The sequence below is a fragment of the Cheilinus undulatus genome, linkage group 1, assembly GCF_018320785.1.
Source record: "Cheilinus undulatus linkage group 1, ASM1832078v1, whole genome shotgun sequence".
Lineage (NCBI taxonomy): Eukaryota > Metazoa > Chordata > Actinopteri > Labriformes > Labridae > Cheilinus > Cheilinus undulatus.
Genome location: NC_054865.1, coordinates 51,465,113 through 51,481,766, shown reverse-complemented (window position 1 = coordinate 51,481,766; position 16,654 = coordinate 51,465,113). Strand labels below are relative to the sequence as shown.

The 16,654-nt window shown below is 39.1% G+C and overlaps 1 protein-coding gene across 1 annotated transcript in view; it reads left to right on the top strand.

The window, feature by feature from the left end:
* The window catches only part of trip4 (thyroid hormone receptor interactor 4), a 145,024-nt gene that overhangs the window by 53,916 nt on the left and 74,454 nt on the right, over window positions 1–16,654 (top strand). The window contains exon 12 of the mRNA XM_041806506.1: window positions 125–227. Within this exon, the coding sequence (XP_041662440.1) occupies window positions 125–227 (103 nt within the window). The remainder of the gene's footprint in view (window positions 1–124; window positions 228–16,654) is intronic.

Genomic DNA, 16,654 nt, shown 5'->3' with positions numbered 1-16,654 from the left:
ATACCCGCCATCATGAGCTCTAACATATTCTGTGCACAATATGGCCAGGCTTCTCTCTGTGTAAGATGACTCTAAACTGTTCTTCTCTTTCTCCCCCACCTCCCCCTCCTCTCCATCTCTGCAGTTTCCTGATACCTGTGAGGAGTCTGCCTCCCCATTCGTCTTCATCTGCACCAACCCCCAAGAGCTGCTGGTGAAATTCCCCATGAAAGGCAGGCACAAGATCTGTAAGTCTCTCTTCTTTCATGTAAGGGGAAGTGGAGTGGATGAAATTAGCCTGAGCCGACCAGGGTTTTTTTTCTTTTATTCATTTCTTTTTTATCAGCCTTCTCCTCTGCACTTGCACGCTCACATGAATACATAAATTGACATGTAAAGAGTGATTATGCTAGGCACAAGTTCTGATTACTATATTTTCATAAATAAAACAAAATTACATTCACATACACATGTAGAGATCCTCCCTGAGAGCCATCTGTAAAGACTGGGATTGTGCTGTCAGGTTGCCTGGGGGACAAGCCAGGCCTGGATGTGCAATGTTGTTGCAGTATTGTGTGATTTATAATAGGACTCAAACACATTTTCCCCCTGCTGCCATAGCTGCTGCTGCAAAATGATGTACCTGCAAGCTCTTTTGTTAATATTTCAAAACCCTCTGAAGACTTGAGAGGATTGTTTATGCAGCTGTGCCTCTTTTGGATCTTTCCAGATCAATGGAGGAGGCTTTTTAAGAGGCTTAAGGTAAAATAAGGCATGAGCTGTGAACCCTTTTTCAGTTTTTTTTTTTTTAACTTAAATGGATTTGATGACCTTGTCTCCATTTTTAAATAAATTAGGGACATTTAAAAAGGTTTTAAAGGTTTGAAAAGAGCTGAAGACGACTGACAAATGGGATGTGAGAAGGTATTGGAAAGCATGTTTGGGATTCTTAAGGTCTTAGAAGTCTAAAAAATCTATTCAAGTCCTCAGATTTGTTCTGAAGGTTGTCAAAATCCTGTAAGTGCACCAGAGCAAAAAATATGGCTGGCTACTCCTGCAAGTTTTATTTTCATTTTCTTCTTTCATTAGTGTTAAACTGTCATGCCGCTTTATTCTTACTGGCTTTGAAATAGCCTTAACTAAGAGCTTAACCAAGTGAAACATGCTGACATGTCACAGATTCATGTTGTTGCCATGTTGGCTTAGAACACTCGAGGGAAACTATACCTACAGTAAACCAGTACAGAAGCTTGTTATTTATGAATCTGCATGACTTAATTTTGACAACTTCTGTAGCCAGCTTCCTCTTCTCCTGTTACAACTCAAAGATTTGGGCCACTTGAAGATGTCTGACTGAATTCCACAGATTAGTTCTATGGATATATGTGCCAAACATAAGAGAAATACTTTAACAAGCCTCCTGCTTTGTTTTGATAAAGCTGCAGTGGTACAATCTACAAGGAAATAACACCAGTGATGTTTTCCACTTGGATGCCTGGGTTCTGATATAGCAATATTTTGCATGTCATTGCCTGTAGAGAAATGTGTCAGTGCTGCTCTATTCTCCCTCTCTCCCTCTCTTTTTATTGTCCAGCTGCCCTCCAGCTCAGTGTCAGCTGTGGCTGAGGATTTTGTAATATGATATACTTACTGTATTCTCAGCCAGACATACTCACATATAACATCGCCTCCTCCTCCTCCACCACAAACATTCTGACAACTTTTACAGCCTGGGACTACTGTTCTTACTGAATTAAAAAAAAAACTGGTAAAGTCATGAGATTAGCATCTTGTTGTAACAGAACCACATTTTGGAGCAAACTGTCTGTTGGAGAACTCTCAGAGGAATACATAAAGTTTAACTGTAAAGCTAAAGTAATGATAAAAGCTGGCCACTGGTTGGTTTAACTAAACCAGGGGTTCTCAAACATTTTGGGGCTAGGGAACCCTTACAGGGCAGAACATTTTCCAAGGACTCCCACATAACCATCACGCTGATTAAACATATGTCAACTGCCATTTGTACTCCTATATGCTGTATTTTAAACTCTTCAACCTAGATACAAACTCTTGTCTCAATGAGTGTGGCCTCTTACTTTTCACGATCCTTTGAGCAGCCAATTAAGAAGAGCTCTGTGCTTTTTTGTGGTCAGGTTCACCATTCGTGTTTTCTGGTGGATCTATACCTCACCCTTTTGTCAGAAAATCTTGTGTTTTGTCCTTTAACTCTGCATGCTTTGTTATCAGATACTGCTTTAGCTTAGCAGGGGTCATGGCTTCACATGAAGACATACAACACATTTTGGTCTTCTGTTGCTGTTCTCAATAAAACCAAACTCCAGATAGCTGTCATCATATTTTCTCAGTTTAGCTGGTTTGGGCCAATCATCACTTGATGAAGTGGACATGCTTAAATATTTATTCATTGTTGCTAGCTGGACCTGCACATCAAAGGTGTCCCAAGCAAAATGACTGATGTGTGACAAGTGCTAAATTTACGTGATATTTCACGATCATATCTGAGGTTTTATTGGCCCAAAGCTGACTTATGTGGGAGTCTTTGGTTGAGTATGGTTGTTTTATGGAGCTGTGGTGTCTATATGTATTTGTTTGATTTTGAATGACATGGCATTACCCCAGTTTGAGAACCACTGAACTAAACAAACCATCAAAATTACAAGCACACAGTCAAAAGGGTTGGGTATTTGTTAGTTGCAGATTTTGACATTAAAATGATACAAGCATTTACACTAGAATAGAGTAGATTTCCATCTATACAGGCACAGGGCAGTTCAGTGACATTTACATTTCAGCATCTTGCCCCAAGAGTCTGGTCTGAAAATCTGAACTTTGTAAAAAAAAAAAAAAAAAAAGAAAAAAAGAAGCGCGCCATAAAAGACGAGAGCAGAAAATGAATGAAATCATCTTTACAAAAAGCACACAATATGAACTTCATTACATTGTACACTTTTGAAAAATAGAATTAAAGAAACACTGTCGAAGTCAAATATTGAAGTAAAGAAATGTAATGAGTGTAATGTGCTCTAAAAGCTGTAGAGCTTTTAGAGCACATTAAACTGTTTTGTTCTGTTTTCTTATATAGGCTGTCATACAAGCTTTAATGGTAATGACTGTACATTAGCACATGTCATAACAATCAAGAAACACTAACCTCAGTCAGTCTTTGTTTGTCTCAAGACACTTTATAAAGAGGCCAGGTCATGATTGTACTCTCTGTTGTGGCCTGCTATTATAGACCAGTGTTTATCATTGATATTATAGTAAAGACTAAACCTATCATAATAAATACCAGTGTTAATCACCATGAGTTTAGCACTAGCGGTATTCAGCCCTGTTACAGCCATGACAGAACCTTCACTTAAGGTTCAGGACTGTAGAGAAGACCAGACTCATGCTGACAGTCCTCTTCTGAAGCTGGAAAGGGCTAGAAGGAGGAGTAGGGATGGGAAAAGCAGGAAGAAGAGAGGGACAAGAGAAACAACAAAACAACTGAATGACAGTTTTATGGCAGTTGTGGCCATAAATGTATGTACCATTTTGTAGGAAATTGATATTACTTTATGAATGACAGTAGCAATATATGAAAAAAATAGCAGTAACAGCTATTATTGATAGAAACAGAGCACTGCAATATTAACATTAGCTGCTAGGACTGTAATGAAATAGAGAACTATTATTAATAATTATACCAGTCAAGTAGTAATACCTCGGATCTCTTGATAACTTTGCTAAAGGTTTATCTTGTGAATTCTGACTTTAAATCTCAAAAAGGCAAAAACAGAAGGTGCAAAAAGAGGAACACAGGACCTGCACACTGTGAACTCTGAGAAACAAAATGGAAACCAACATGCAAGAGGATGATTTAAAGCTTTTCCACTCATGATATTTCAAAAACAGGCTACAGCTTATAAACCGAGATGACTTATCCATATTTTAAGTAACTGTGAAATATATTTTTGAAATGACAGCTCTAGTACACATAAAAGTTGACATAGATTTCAATAATTTGATATTTTTCCATACCACATTTTCTAAGACCATACACTAATTGCTATTTAAAAAAAAAACAGTTGTATCAAAAAGGATGGGGAATTTTTAAAACAGTGTCTTTCTCATATGAAAGTAGCAATAGAGGTGTATGAATATATCAGAAATTTCAGACAAACCCCTACACATTTTCTGTATTGCATAAAAGCTTTGGCAGTATTTTTGCACAGATAGGCAGCCAATGTTTATATATAAGTTAGACTGAATGAAGAAATTTGCCTACCGTGTTTGAAAGTTGAGAACAAGAAATGAGCCAATACTGGATGCTTTGGTCTTCTGTTTTTGTTTCCCTGTTATTGAAACAGGCAAAGTTATAGTTTGGGGAACTTTATTTAGGGATACAAACATACTGGATGTTGGCAAAAATCCTTTACTGTGCATTCCTACTAGTATCATATCACAGTTTACAATTCTGATGTCTTGACAACCATAATAAACACCACATGCCTTATAAAAGCTGAAACTTTGGACTAACTTACATAATGTCCTCACCCTGTGCATGTGCACATCTCCACGTATAACGCATACTTTTGCCATGTACTGCACATTGAACCCATCATGCTCCTTGTTGTACATATTAGCCTGGAATTTGGATGGATGTCCTGACCCTCTGGACCTCCACAGCCCAGCTTGTCTTATTCTTATCCTGTCACCAGCTGTCTTTGCACTATCTCACTCTCCTGCTCTCTCGGCCCCTCTTCCACCTCAATTCCCACAGCATCACACGGGTCAAGGCATTGGCACTCATCTTACTCAGGGGGGCTTAGCACGAGTATTTTTTTGCTCCCGCAGCAGCTTACATTGACAAGATCCGCTTGTCACTGACATTGCCAACCATCTCATGCCTCATCAGAATGAGCAGAGAGAGGTTACAGTCGCCTGATTTTCCATGTCTTTAGACAGACTCAGAGCTTTATTACATAACTGCTGCCCTTTCATGAGCGTGTCTTTGGTAATATGTAAAATTTGCACTGTGTGGCTGCTGAGATTGATTCTTTCATTAAACAAATTCTATAATCATGAAGAGTGGGAGGTCTAATGAAGATTTCAGCTCTTAACTAACCAAAAAGATCCAGTTTTATTTTACTCAATATCACACTCTCCACCCATGTCCTCTGTGATGGTGATTTAATAGATTTCCAATTAATGAAGTCTAGACGATGCGCTAATAACAACAGAAAGGCTAAGGCATTGCATTGTGAACCTGCAAGTGCAAGCCCTGCAGGGACCACTCCGAACTATGTGATACCTGGGTCTGGATGTATCTCCTTATTATAAACAGTAGGGAATGTTTCAAAGATGGCCGATCAAAATGGAACCAGACTTGGGGAGCTCCAAAAAGAATGATAAAGCGTGGCTACATCCTGATGGCCCCCACAGTACACTAAACTAATGTTTCATTCATGGCTGAAAAATCAAACTGTTCAGTTCATCGTTTATCTAAATATGAGCCTGTTTAGACAAGACATTGCCGTCAGCTCACACATCCTATCTGAAGTCTCTGAGGTAAAACGGACAGTTTAATCAAAGTCGTGCCTGTGCAGGTAGTCTGCACATGTCAGAAAACAGAATGTGGTGTACACTTTGCAAAACATCTTGTTTTCTTTCAGAGTTCTCCCGGTAGTATAACTGTATTCTCAAGACCGGGACACGTGCACCAACCGAAACCAGAACACTCAAAAAACCTGACAGAAAACCAGGAAACTCAGGTCCATGGTAATAACGTCAGACAGAAAATACTGTCTCATTTCTCTGTATCACCAATGTGTTTGTTCCTCTCTCTACTTGATTGCCTACCACTTTGCATCGTCTCTTTCTTGCAGTTCGAGGCAGCTCTGGTTTGTAAATACAAATCTTTTTTTTTTTTCTAAGAAGCATATATGCACCTTCCTGCATATTTGAGAATGTGGATATGATTTTGAAGGGACATTTTTCTAAGTTTAACGAGTCTAAATGTGTGAAACTATTGGAAAAATAATATTCATTTTTCTCTACATCACTGCTTTGTTTGCAAATACCACTCTTCTTGATCGTCCATCTCAGCTCTTTCTCTCCTCTCTCTCTCTTTCTGTGACTGTCTGATCAAGACTGTATTGACAAACTAAAGAGTCTATCTAAGGATCCATATTATGCATCAGCATACAGTAATATGGTTATTATCAGATTTTGAAAGTTAGATATTGGTATCAGCAGATCTGAAAGTTTTGGCTGATGTTTCAGGGGATATATCAGTATATATCATATATTGGCCCTATGTATTAGTAAAACAAGTGTACCATCAGGTGTAGGTGGTTGCCTAGGTCACCATACTCTCATTGAGACCCACCATGAGCCCTGAACATTTAGAATGCAGCCCCAACTATAAAGCTACTACCAGACTGTCTGCTTCCCTGCTCCTGACTCGGCCTCTCTTTGCACAGGAGACACTTCTTGTTCTTTACAAGAGAAAAGGTGTATGTATGCATACATGTTTATCTGTAACCGCTAAAATGAGTTTGGAAATATTGGTATATTGGATATCAGCAAAATTCAAAGTGAAACTGTAAATAAATATGAAACCTTTCATAGTATTTGAGTTGTACCTTCAGTATGTAAAATTTCATTAAAAACGGCTTTGTTTTTGTACATTCTGTCATTTATATGAGGATATGCATTGGTGTTTATCACAGTTCCTCACCATCCAGCAGTTAGCTGCTTGTTTTTTGCAGTGTGAATGAAAGGCTCCTTTAAGGCTGGGCAGTTAATCCTAAATTAGATTAAATTGCAATATGGTGTGCTGCAATTTTCAAATCGCAGATGGTGCAATATTTCTATAACCTGAAATTTGTGCCAAAATACCATTTTCCAACTTTTTTTGCAGCAGAGAAAATATGCATTACATATCATGCAGTCATTCAAGTTACATTTTTTTTAGAATAGTCTAAAAAAATACTGTTTTCTTCACATTATTGTTATTGAATATTAAAATGATATAAAAATTACCACTCCCTTCAATACAAGCATAAATATCTGATTTGCAATACGAGTCAAATTCAGTACAATAATTATTTTTAAAATGTTGTTTAGCCCTTGTTTAATTTAATATTGTGTTAGTTATAGTATAAAATGGTTTATTGCTTGTGTTTCTTGAAAGTAACATAAGGTAAGGAACTTCAGAAATAATATCAAATAATATCAAATTGCAATCACAATATTGGAGAAAAAAATCGCAATTGGATTTTTTTCCAGAGTCGTTCAGCCCTAGCTCCTTTTCTTTTGAAATTAAAAGGACAAACTCATTGAAACTTCAGTGTCATGTTTTTAAGCTTCAATATAGTATCCTAAAACATGATGTCATGACACTCAGTGTCAAAATATCTGTTTACTGTGGCTATTAAAGCTGACGTACTGCAGCTGCAAACTTATAAAGACTGCAAAGCCAGCCTGACCCACATGCTGCTGTAGCTGAACCTAACAGGATGGATTTCACAATAATAAAATAACACTGTATTGGCCTTCTCCAGCCACTTGTACAGTTCTCATTGAGGATAATTCGCTGGTCTTTTCTAGATGCAGACTCAGGTTGATCGTTCATTACCCTGTGGAGGAGTCTGTGACATTTAAAATGGCACATGGCCAAGGCTCACCCACTGTAATAAGGGAGGTCCATTATGGTTTATGGTCACATCCTGTGAGCATTCATATCAGTGTGTGTGTGTGAGCTCCTGTGTAAGCTGAAGGTCAGTCTGTGTGTTGAAAGCTATTTGGCTCTCCGACATGGACCCACATTTCCTTTTTCTCTCCCTTATAGTTATCCTTCACTCTCCTGATGTTTAGAGTAGCCTGATGTCCTCTGTACGCTGTAGAAACGCTGCACACAGTTAGAAAAACCAAGCATTTATAGAACAAAGAAATTATCTGCATGTGTAGATGATTGCTCTGCTTCAAATACAAAACCTGCTCATTTTCTTGTGTTTGCTTTTTATTTTTAACAAATAGTTTTATTTTTAAACTCTTTTTCTTTCTAGGTAAAGTCTCAACCTGCTTGCTGATAATAGTCACCCTAAATCAGCTTAGATGCAAGCATTCTATGATAGGTAGAGTTACTTTTGAAAGTAACTTGCAAGATTACTGCCATTAAAAAGCCATTTTCTACGTTAATGTGCTACATACTGAGAAAAGTACCACGTTTGAGCTCTTTTGCATTACCAAAAATCTCTCTTTGCATCTTCTCACTCATGTTCGCCATATCATCCAGACAGCAAATAGACTTCTATACATCTGTCTGTTAGTTTATTACTCTACAGTCATTGCACCAATCATGCAAAGCAGATGGACTGGACAGATTCCCTGCCGATCATCAGGCTGATCCATCTTGTGAAGCTTCAAACTAGACTTAACTTTGGCCCAGATAAAAGTCAGAAAACTTTTCTCTCCTTTATTGATCTGATCCTAAAGGATGATGTGACACTGCTCCTGCTGAGAGCATCACTGTCTGGTCTCATACCTTTGAAAACACCTCATACTGAGACCGACAAATCCAAAAAACAATCATAGAAAAGACAGGAGGTAGTGTGAAAGTTCCTGCTTGGTCTGATCCTTTATAAATGATCTTGTCTGTCTAGACGAGCTCAATAGGCCACACAGTGGGCCACTCTCTCTCTCTCTTCACTATAAATAAAAACCAATAATAATCCGGCCAGATCATCAAAAAGAGGAAATTTCCTGAAACGGACTCAAAATGATCAACACCTTCAATGATATTTTTGCACTTTAAAAGTGACATACTGTTGACCCCCCATGTGAGTTAATTAAAATACTAAAGATGGCGTGTGAACTAAAGCTGTGTCTGTGTAATAGGTCTGAATAATTCAGAGACATATCTTTGAAAGAAGCCAGTGGAGCACACATGTGACTCCTTTTGGCAAAGACTCAGCCAAAATTCATTTAATATCATTGCGTCAGAGACAAATCATAAAGTAAATGAAATAGAGAAGCATGTGAGCAGGGCAGAAACATATGAAATATATATAAAAGACATCAATGTTTGCTGAATTTAAGCTAGTGCACATACAGTAAATTCTGCCAGTTTCATAGAGTGTCTGTCATTTAGGGGGTTGCATTTTAGTGGTGGGGTATTGAGATGAGGCTCTAAGATTAGTGTATTGAATCGGCTTGGTAGGTGTCAGACATGTTGGTATGAGTTCCACCAACTTCAGTGGGAGTTTAATGCACAAACTGGCTCCACTGATGGCAAACAATGATAACTGCTATAGTGCATCATGAATGTGATGGACAGTGTGTTTATCCAGTCAAGTTTTTTGGAAGGTTCTACCCTTCTTAAACACCGTCCATGGACCTGTGTTGCACAGCTGGATGTGAAATGTATTCTGTGCTGTAGATATGAGAAACAGTCCATCTGGCCTGTGCAGATATCATTGCACATCCTTGTTTATGACCCATAATCTGTAACCCTGCAGCCTAATAACAGATATAAGAGACGTAATAACTGTTCCAGCTCTTTAGTGTGCCCGCAGTGTGAAACTCCACTGGGCAGAAGTGAACAATGCAGGACTGAAGTGACATTTCACCATGATGTTTGAGTCCCTTTTGTCTGAAAATTCAAAATAATAAACATATCTCCACAAAGTAAATGACAACCTCTTTGCCATTTTGCTTTTTGCTGAATCAGCTGTGCATGTATACTGATGCAACTGCAACTCCTGCTGGTATACAGCTTTCTGCCAAGGAGTCAGAGAGAAACAAAAACAGTGCAGCATTTTAGGTGTTACTTGAAGCAACAAAAGGCCTTTTTTTTCTGTAACAGATTATTTTAATTGGAAGTAAATAACACCAACAGATAACACCATCAGAACTAACTCTTTATGTTACTTATTACTACTAAAACTGAACACCAGATAAGAAAGCCCATTTTTCACCCTTGTCTAGCCAAAAAATCTTCTTATCATAATGGAGAGGTTAATCTGCTTTGAGGAAACTAGGACAGCTCACTGTGAACACTGAATTATTTTGTAACTGGCAGTGATTCATGTTTGGACTTTTGTGGCCTTAAATTGAACCTCATTTCCTTTAAAACATTTAATTCAGGAACCAAACTTGTTTGATGACTTCTCTCTGTTCAAATCAGCTCAAGAGCACACACTGTGTTTGAATGAAGCTCTGATGTCTTAAGAGGCTTCAATATAGGAATCTTTCACAGCAGTGCTTGTAGTTTGCTCCATCCAATCTTTCATTTTGCCATCTTTCAGGGATGGTTCTGATTGTGTCTGTGTTGTCCCAGAAACTGTTGCCAAGCAATTAGAAATTAAGATCGTTGATTTTTATTGATAATGATGTCTATTTATATTGATTATAAATAATTATTTTCAATCTGAGTCCTTATGGATACCACCAGTGATACTTTTCAAGTGTTTATTTTGAAAACAAAATTACAATACATTTTAAACAGTAGTGAAGATAGCCAAGAAAGGTCATGATTTCATCTTTTAAGTCCTCAAATGTTCCTCGTCTTCACAACTGTAATTATTGTAATTTCTCGACAATAACAATTTTCTTCTCCTCTAATTTCCACAAACACAGGTTACACTGTGATCCACTGGCAAAATGCCCAGCAGAGCAAATCGCTCTGTCAATCAGAGCATTTTCACTGCTTGCACTCCGGTCTGGTGCGTCCCAGAAGCGCCACTTCACTCCACTTGTTTGACATTCGCAGCAGGTCTATTTTTGGCCACTGCCAAACTACATCAGTCTACATTGAACAGATCTATCGAAATAGCCGGAAGTACGTGGAAAGTATCTGGTCATCTTCAAAATACATCACAACTAGAGCCCAGCATGAGACACTTTTCTTAGGGCCAATCCCATTTCTACCACTTAGCCCTACCCTTAGCTCTTCCCCTTCGTTTACCCCTTCCCCTTACCCCTAGAAACAGAGTGGTAAGGAGTAAGGGTGAAAATCCTTCCTTAAGAAATGAGATCCAGGGGCGCACAGATAGCCTAGCAGTCTAAGGCGGTACCCATGTACGTGGGCGGCTCGGGTTTGAATTCGGCCTGTGGCCCTTTGCTGCATGTCTCTCCCCACTCTCTCTTGTTCCGGCTCTATCCACTGTCCTCTATAAAATAAAAGGCATGAAAAAGCCCAAAAATAAAACTTTAAAAAAAAAGAGAAAAAAAAAGAAATGAGACGCCACTTGATTGCTGTTCATCATCACACATCGCTGATAAACGGTGCTTCATCAGCGGTGATGATAAAGCTTCGACCATCTCGTTCATACTGTGGATCTCAGTGTTGATCTTCTCCATGTGTTTATACAGTTAATAGCCCTAGTTTACACGTATATATACAGAAAACACAATAAACCCCCATCACTAGATAAAGATTGAATATATGAGAAAACACAGCTGTTGGATTTTCTATAATCATTGCAGAAAATTTTTACATTTATGTGCCTCCTTCGTAGTCCATTGTGTCATTTCGCAAGTGAACGCAGTACATGGTGGGAAATTCATCCTACCCCTTGGTTTCAAGTGTGGTCCTGAAAAATCATAATTTCAATGGCTATGTAGCCCTTGGCCCTCAGTTCAAAAGAGAATTAGGACACCCCTTCACCTGATATGAACACGCAAAACCAAGGGGAAGGGCTAAGAAAGGGCTAAGGGGGAGAAATAGGACTGACCCTTAATCCTGCTGGATTTTTGACCATTACTGCCTGCTCCTACAATCCATCCACTCCTGCAGGTCCGTCTAATCCTGTTGCATCAGATTCTGACAATCCATGTTGATATTCAGAATAACAGACAGTGTGTTTAAATAAAGGCAATATCTATTTGTTCACTTGAGCACCACCTTGACAAATTTTCCTCCCTGAATGATAGAAAAATATGAAAACAACCAAAACACTCACATCTTCATCATGCATTACCACGCCACACATATTTAGACTAATATTTACTGACCTTATTTACACATCATCTATTTTAAAACGATAGATACATAATGGCTCAGCATCTCTGCGTGCCAGCGTGTCTCTTTAGAGGCAGAAAAAACAGAAGTTTACATGAAAGCACTCTTTCTTTGTAGCAAACATTAACCTTTTAACTTCATAATGTACTCATCCATGGTTAGAGCAGTAAAGTCATGGAATCATGTTGAAATAAACATCAGATCAACCCCAGAAAGGCAAAATAATCTGCTGCTGACATACTGTTCCTGCAGGAACCTGTAGTTCTCCCGTGATCTCCGCCCTCCTGCTGCTGTGCAGCATTATGCAGCACTCTAGACATGCTTCCAGTGTGTGTGTGGTTGCCTGTCTTCAATCAGAGCAAAGCCAGGGTACTGTGGCACGGTGTACTGGTGTATGTGGAAATAATGGGTTATGTGACACGTGAACACATCATGACATTTGTCTTAATGAGATTTTTACTGAACTGACCTTGAATACATCATAATGTAACTGTCCACTTTTAAGTCCTCTGATTTCACCTCAGATTTCAACATTAATATTTCTAACCAACAGGACTTTCTGCAAATTTTAGGAGTACTTTTTAGCGCTGATCTGAGCAAATGCGAAATGAAATTGTACCTCTGTAACATCTCTGTTACTGCCTCCAAAGCCAGCAAACAGGGGGATCGCTTCACCCCCACATTGCGCCTCTGCATCCTTCATACTGAAGGTGAAGAGTCACAGAGGTGTAACGCCTTGAAACAGCACTGTGAATCAGCCTAATGAGGCTCTCTGACAGCAGCGTGCTGAAGTATTTGAAGGCAGAACTTTGAAATCAATGCCCACATTAGCCCAAGATGATGCAGACATGCTGTGATTGTCGTCACCCATTAGGCCTGAAGCTGCTAAGCATGAGGTAACCTGAGAACTACATTTGACCTTCCTACCATTATACCTCCAAAGAATAAAATCCTGTTCCCTCCAAGCATGAAAAGTGCAGAGCCAGAGTAATGTTGCATGAGTGAGTCTAATTGCTTAAAGCCTTGTTTAAAGAGTGCTTAACCAGCAAGAGGAAAACCTACAAATCATTTGAACAAGCACTCTTTTAGTCAACGCACTAAAGCACTAAACTAAACAAGTCATTCCAAGTCTTTTAGTCCGGTTTCGACTAATTTAGCAGGATTCTGAATAAGTTGATGATGATGATTGTTTATTGTTGTGTGAATTCGCTCTATAAAATCTCTTGATGTTTTTCTTTTAACTAAAATATTCACACCAGAGCTAAATATGTAAATGAATCTTTGAATCACACTCAGTATTTCCCACACAAAGTGCAGAAAGAAAGCAGTGATTGTTCCTCTTTATAGAAACACAACAGAAGGTCTTTTACCAGCTTTCAAAGAAGAAAAGGTCATTCCCTGCTCGTCTCTCAGCCCGCTGTTGAGCTATCACTCTTGTGATATTACATATGAATTCAGCGAGGGCTTTGTGAGTATTGGCTTATCTTTCTCTATAAAGATTAGTCACACTGATGGCTCTCCAGCAGATACAAAAGAGCTCTCTTTTCTGAGGTTTGATCCAACTACAGGGACAGCAGTCATGGATATAATTGCTGAGATGAAAAATACAGCTCACGCAGCAGGTCATGATGGGATCTTTTTATCTCTAGTAGCATAAGCCATTGACATATATAATCTGAACATCACCAGTAACTGGAGTCATTTCAAAGGACCTGAAGGTCGATGGAGTAGTTCTCCTGAAGCCTCAGGCACGATGTCATTTTCTTCCATTTCTTCAGAGGATCATTTGCGATGGGAAGCATTTTTCAGACCTGCTTTAAAAGCCCTTCAAGCAGGAACTAATACCAGACTGTTTCCAGACAACATTATCTAGTAGAAAGTGCCAACAATGACCATGTGTTGTGCTTTTCACACATTTTAATGAATGACCTGGGTTGATTTGACTCTAGAGTCAGTCATCTCTCAACCAAAAAGCGGGGATTTGAATCCTGGTTTCTGCAGTCAAATCCTATTTTATTTGAAAAGGGACAGAGTGCATTGATCAACATTTGGGCAAACATACTACCTCTGTTAGCCAAAATGCTAATTTTCATCTGCAGTCCCTTTGACAGATGTTCTTTGGCATCTGATGTGTCCTTGGGCAAGATACTGAATCCCAGTTGCTCCCACTGCTGCATCAGCATCATGTGAAGGTGTATGAATGGTATATTCAGGTGATAGAACCCCCCCTTTCCCCTTTAAGCAAGTCTGTGAGGGCATACTCAACTCACGTCTGAGCATAAAATAACAGAAAGGTGTTTTTATACGGCCCTTTTTATACGGCCCTCTTCATTTCTTTGTAACTACACCTGTAGTTTAAAGTTTCATTTCTCTCCTGCAGACATTATCAAGCTGCCGTACCACATTTCCTGATGTAGACATTTTCAATAAAAGCATTCAAGCAAAACTGTAGGAAGCTGAGTGTTTATCATCTTGGCTCAAGCATCAGTGCCAGCTACTGTGTTCACAGCTGCCTCTGTGACCTTGTTAATGCCAGTGCCCGCTTCTGTCATGAGCTTAAAATAAGCAAGTCATGTGTTAAAACACTCCAACAACAACAGTTTGAGGCCCCCTCCACACGGAAACAAATTCAGGAGTATACGCACAAGTTTTTTTGTCGTATCGGCGTTACATCCACACAGAAATGGCGTTTTGGGTGTAAACAATACTTTTTGAAAACAGGTCCCAGAGTGCATAAATCCGTAAACGATTACCGTTTCGTCTTTGTGTGGCTATCCGCATCTCTCTTGATTACATCACACACAACGTAGCTCTCTTAAGACGCCTGCACAGGTCCGGCCAAAACAATAATGGCGGACTACAAAGTTGTGTTCATGCTGCAGAAGCTACTGAGCTTGTTATGGCTTTTACAGCAAAATCTGATGCTCCTTTACCACCACCGCAAAACGCATACACCATATGTTCTTAAATCCAATGCGGAGAACAACAGGAAGGGCAAGTAGAAGAAAGTTTGTGTCAGTTTTCTGTGATCTTCATCTTCTCCTTAAGTGCATTTCTGTGGCAGCGTTACAGCGCCACATATACACCGCGTTCCACATTATTATGCAAACGACATTTTTCTCTGATTTTCTAAATATCAATGCAGATGACAGTCATAATATTTTTCAAGTTATCAGCAGTTAGAGTATAATTCAAATGTTTTTGAACAAACTTCATAATGATAACTATTGTTTTTTTAAAAATAAAAACCTCAAAATGCACTTTTCCACATGTTCCACATTATTAAGCAGGCCACAGGTTTCAGCAATATGGGAAAGAAAAAGGATCTCTCTGCTGCCGAAAAGTGTCAAATAGTGTAATGCCTTGGACAAGGAATGAAAACATTTGATATTTCAGGAAAAATTAAGCATGATCATCGTACTGTGAAGAAATTTGTGGCTGATTCAGAGCACTGACGGGTTTGTGCAGATAAAGGCATAATGAGGAAGGTTTCTGATGGACAAATACATCAGATTAAGAGAGCAGATGCTAAAATGCCATTACAAAGCAGCAAACAGGTATCTGAAGCTGCTGCTGCCTCTGGAGTCCCACCAACCTCAAGGTGTAGGATCCTCCAGAGGCTTGCAGTTGTGTATAAACCTACTATTCAGCCACCCCTAACCAATGCTCACAAGCAGGCCTCATGTCCCAATGAGGCCAGGATGTCAACAAGGAGGTGACGGAGTCATGTTTGGGCTGGAATCATGAGGAGAGAGCTGATAGGCCCCTTTAGGGTCCCTGAAGGTGTGAAAATGACCTCGGCAAAGTATGTAGAGTTTCTGACTGACCACTTTCTTACATGGTACAAAAAGAAGAACCGTGCCTTCTGTAGCAAAATTATCTTCATGCATGAGGGTGCACCATCTCATGCTGCAAAGAATACCTCTGTGTCATTGGCTGCTATGGGCATAAAAGGAGCGAAAATCATGGTGTGGCCCCCATCCTCCCCTGACCTCAACCTTTGGAGAACCTTTGGAGCATCCTCAAGCTAAAAATCTATGAGGGTGGGAGAGAGTTCACATCAGAACAGCAGGATATTCTGGCATCCTGCAAAGAAATTCAAGCAGAAACTCTCCAAAAACTCACAAGTTCAATGGATGCAAGAATAGTGAAGGTGATATCACAGAAGGGCTCCTGTGTTAACATGGAACTTGTCCTGTTAAGATGTTTTTGATTGAAATAGCTTTGATTTCAGTAAATATGACCCCCTGATGCTGCAATTTCTACAAATGACCATTTTCAGTTCTTTACAACCTATAAAATGTTTTAAAAAGCTGTTGTGCTTAATAATGTGGAACAGTGCCTTTTGAGGTTTTTATATGTTTTTAAAAAATAATTTTTGTCATTATGAAGTTTGTTCAAAAACATTTGAATTATGCTCTAATGGCTGATGACTTGAAAAATAATCTGACTGTCATTTGCATTAATATTTAGGAAAATCAGAGAAAAATGTTGTTTGCATAATAATGTGGAACGCAGTGTAGGCTTGGCATATGCACTACAGCTTTTCAGTCGTTTCAGTGGTTCCGTGTTTACGCAGATATTTCCTGAAACGATTCCATCTTTATGGAAAACTTTTTCAAAACGAAACAGCAATATATCGTT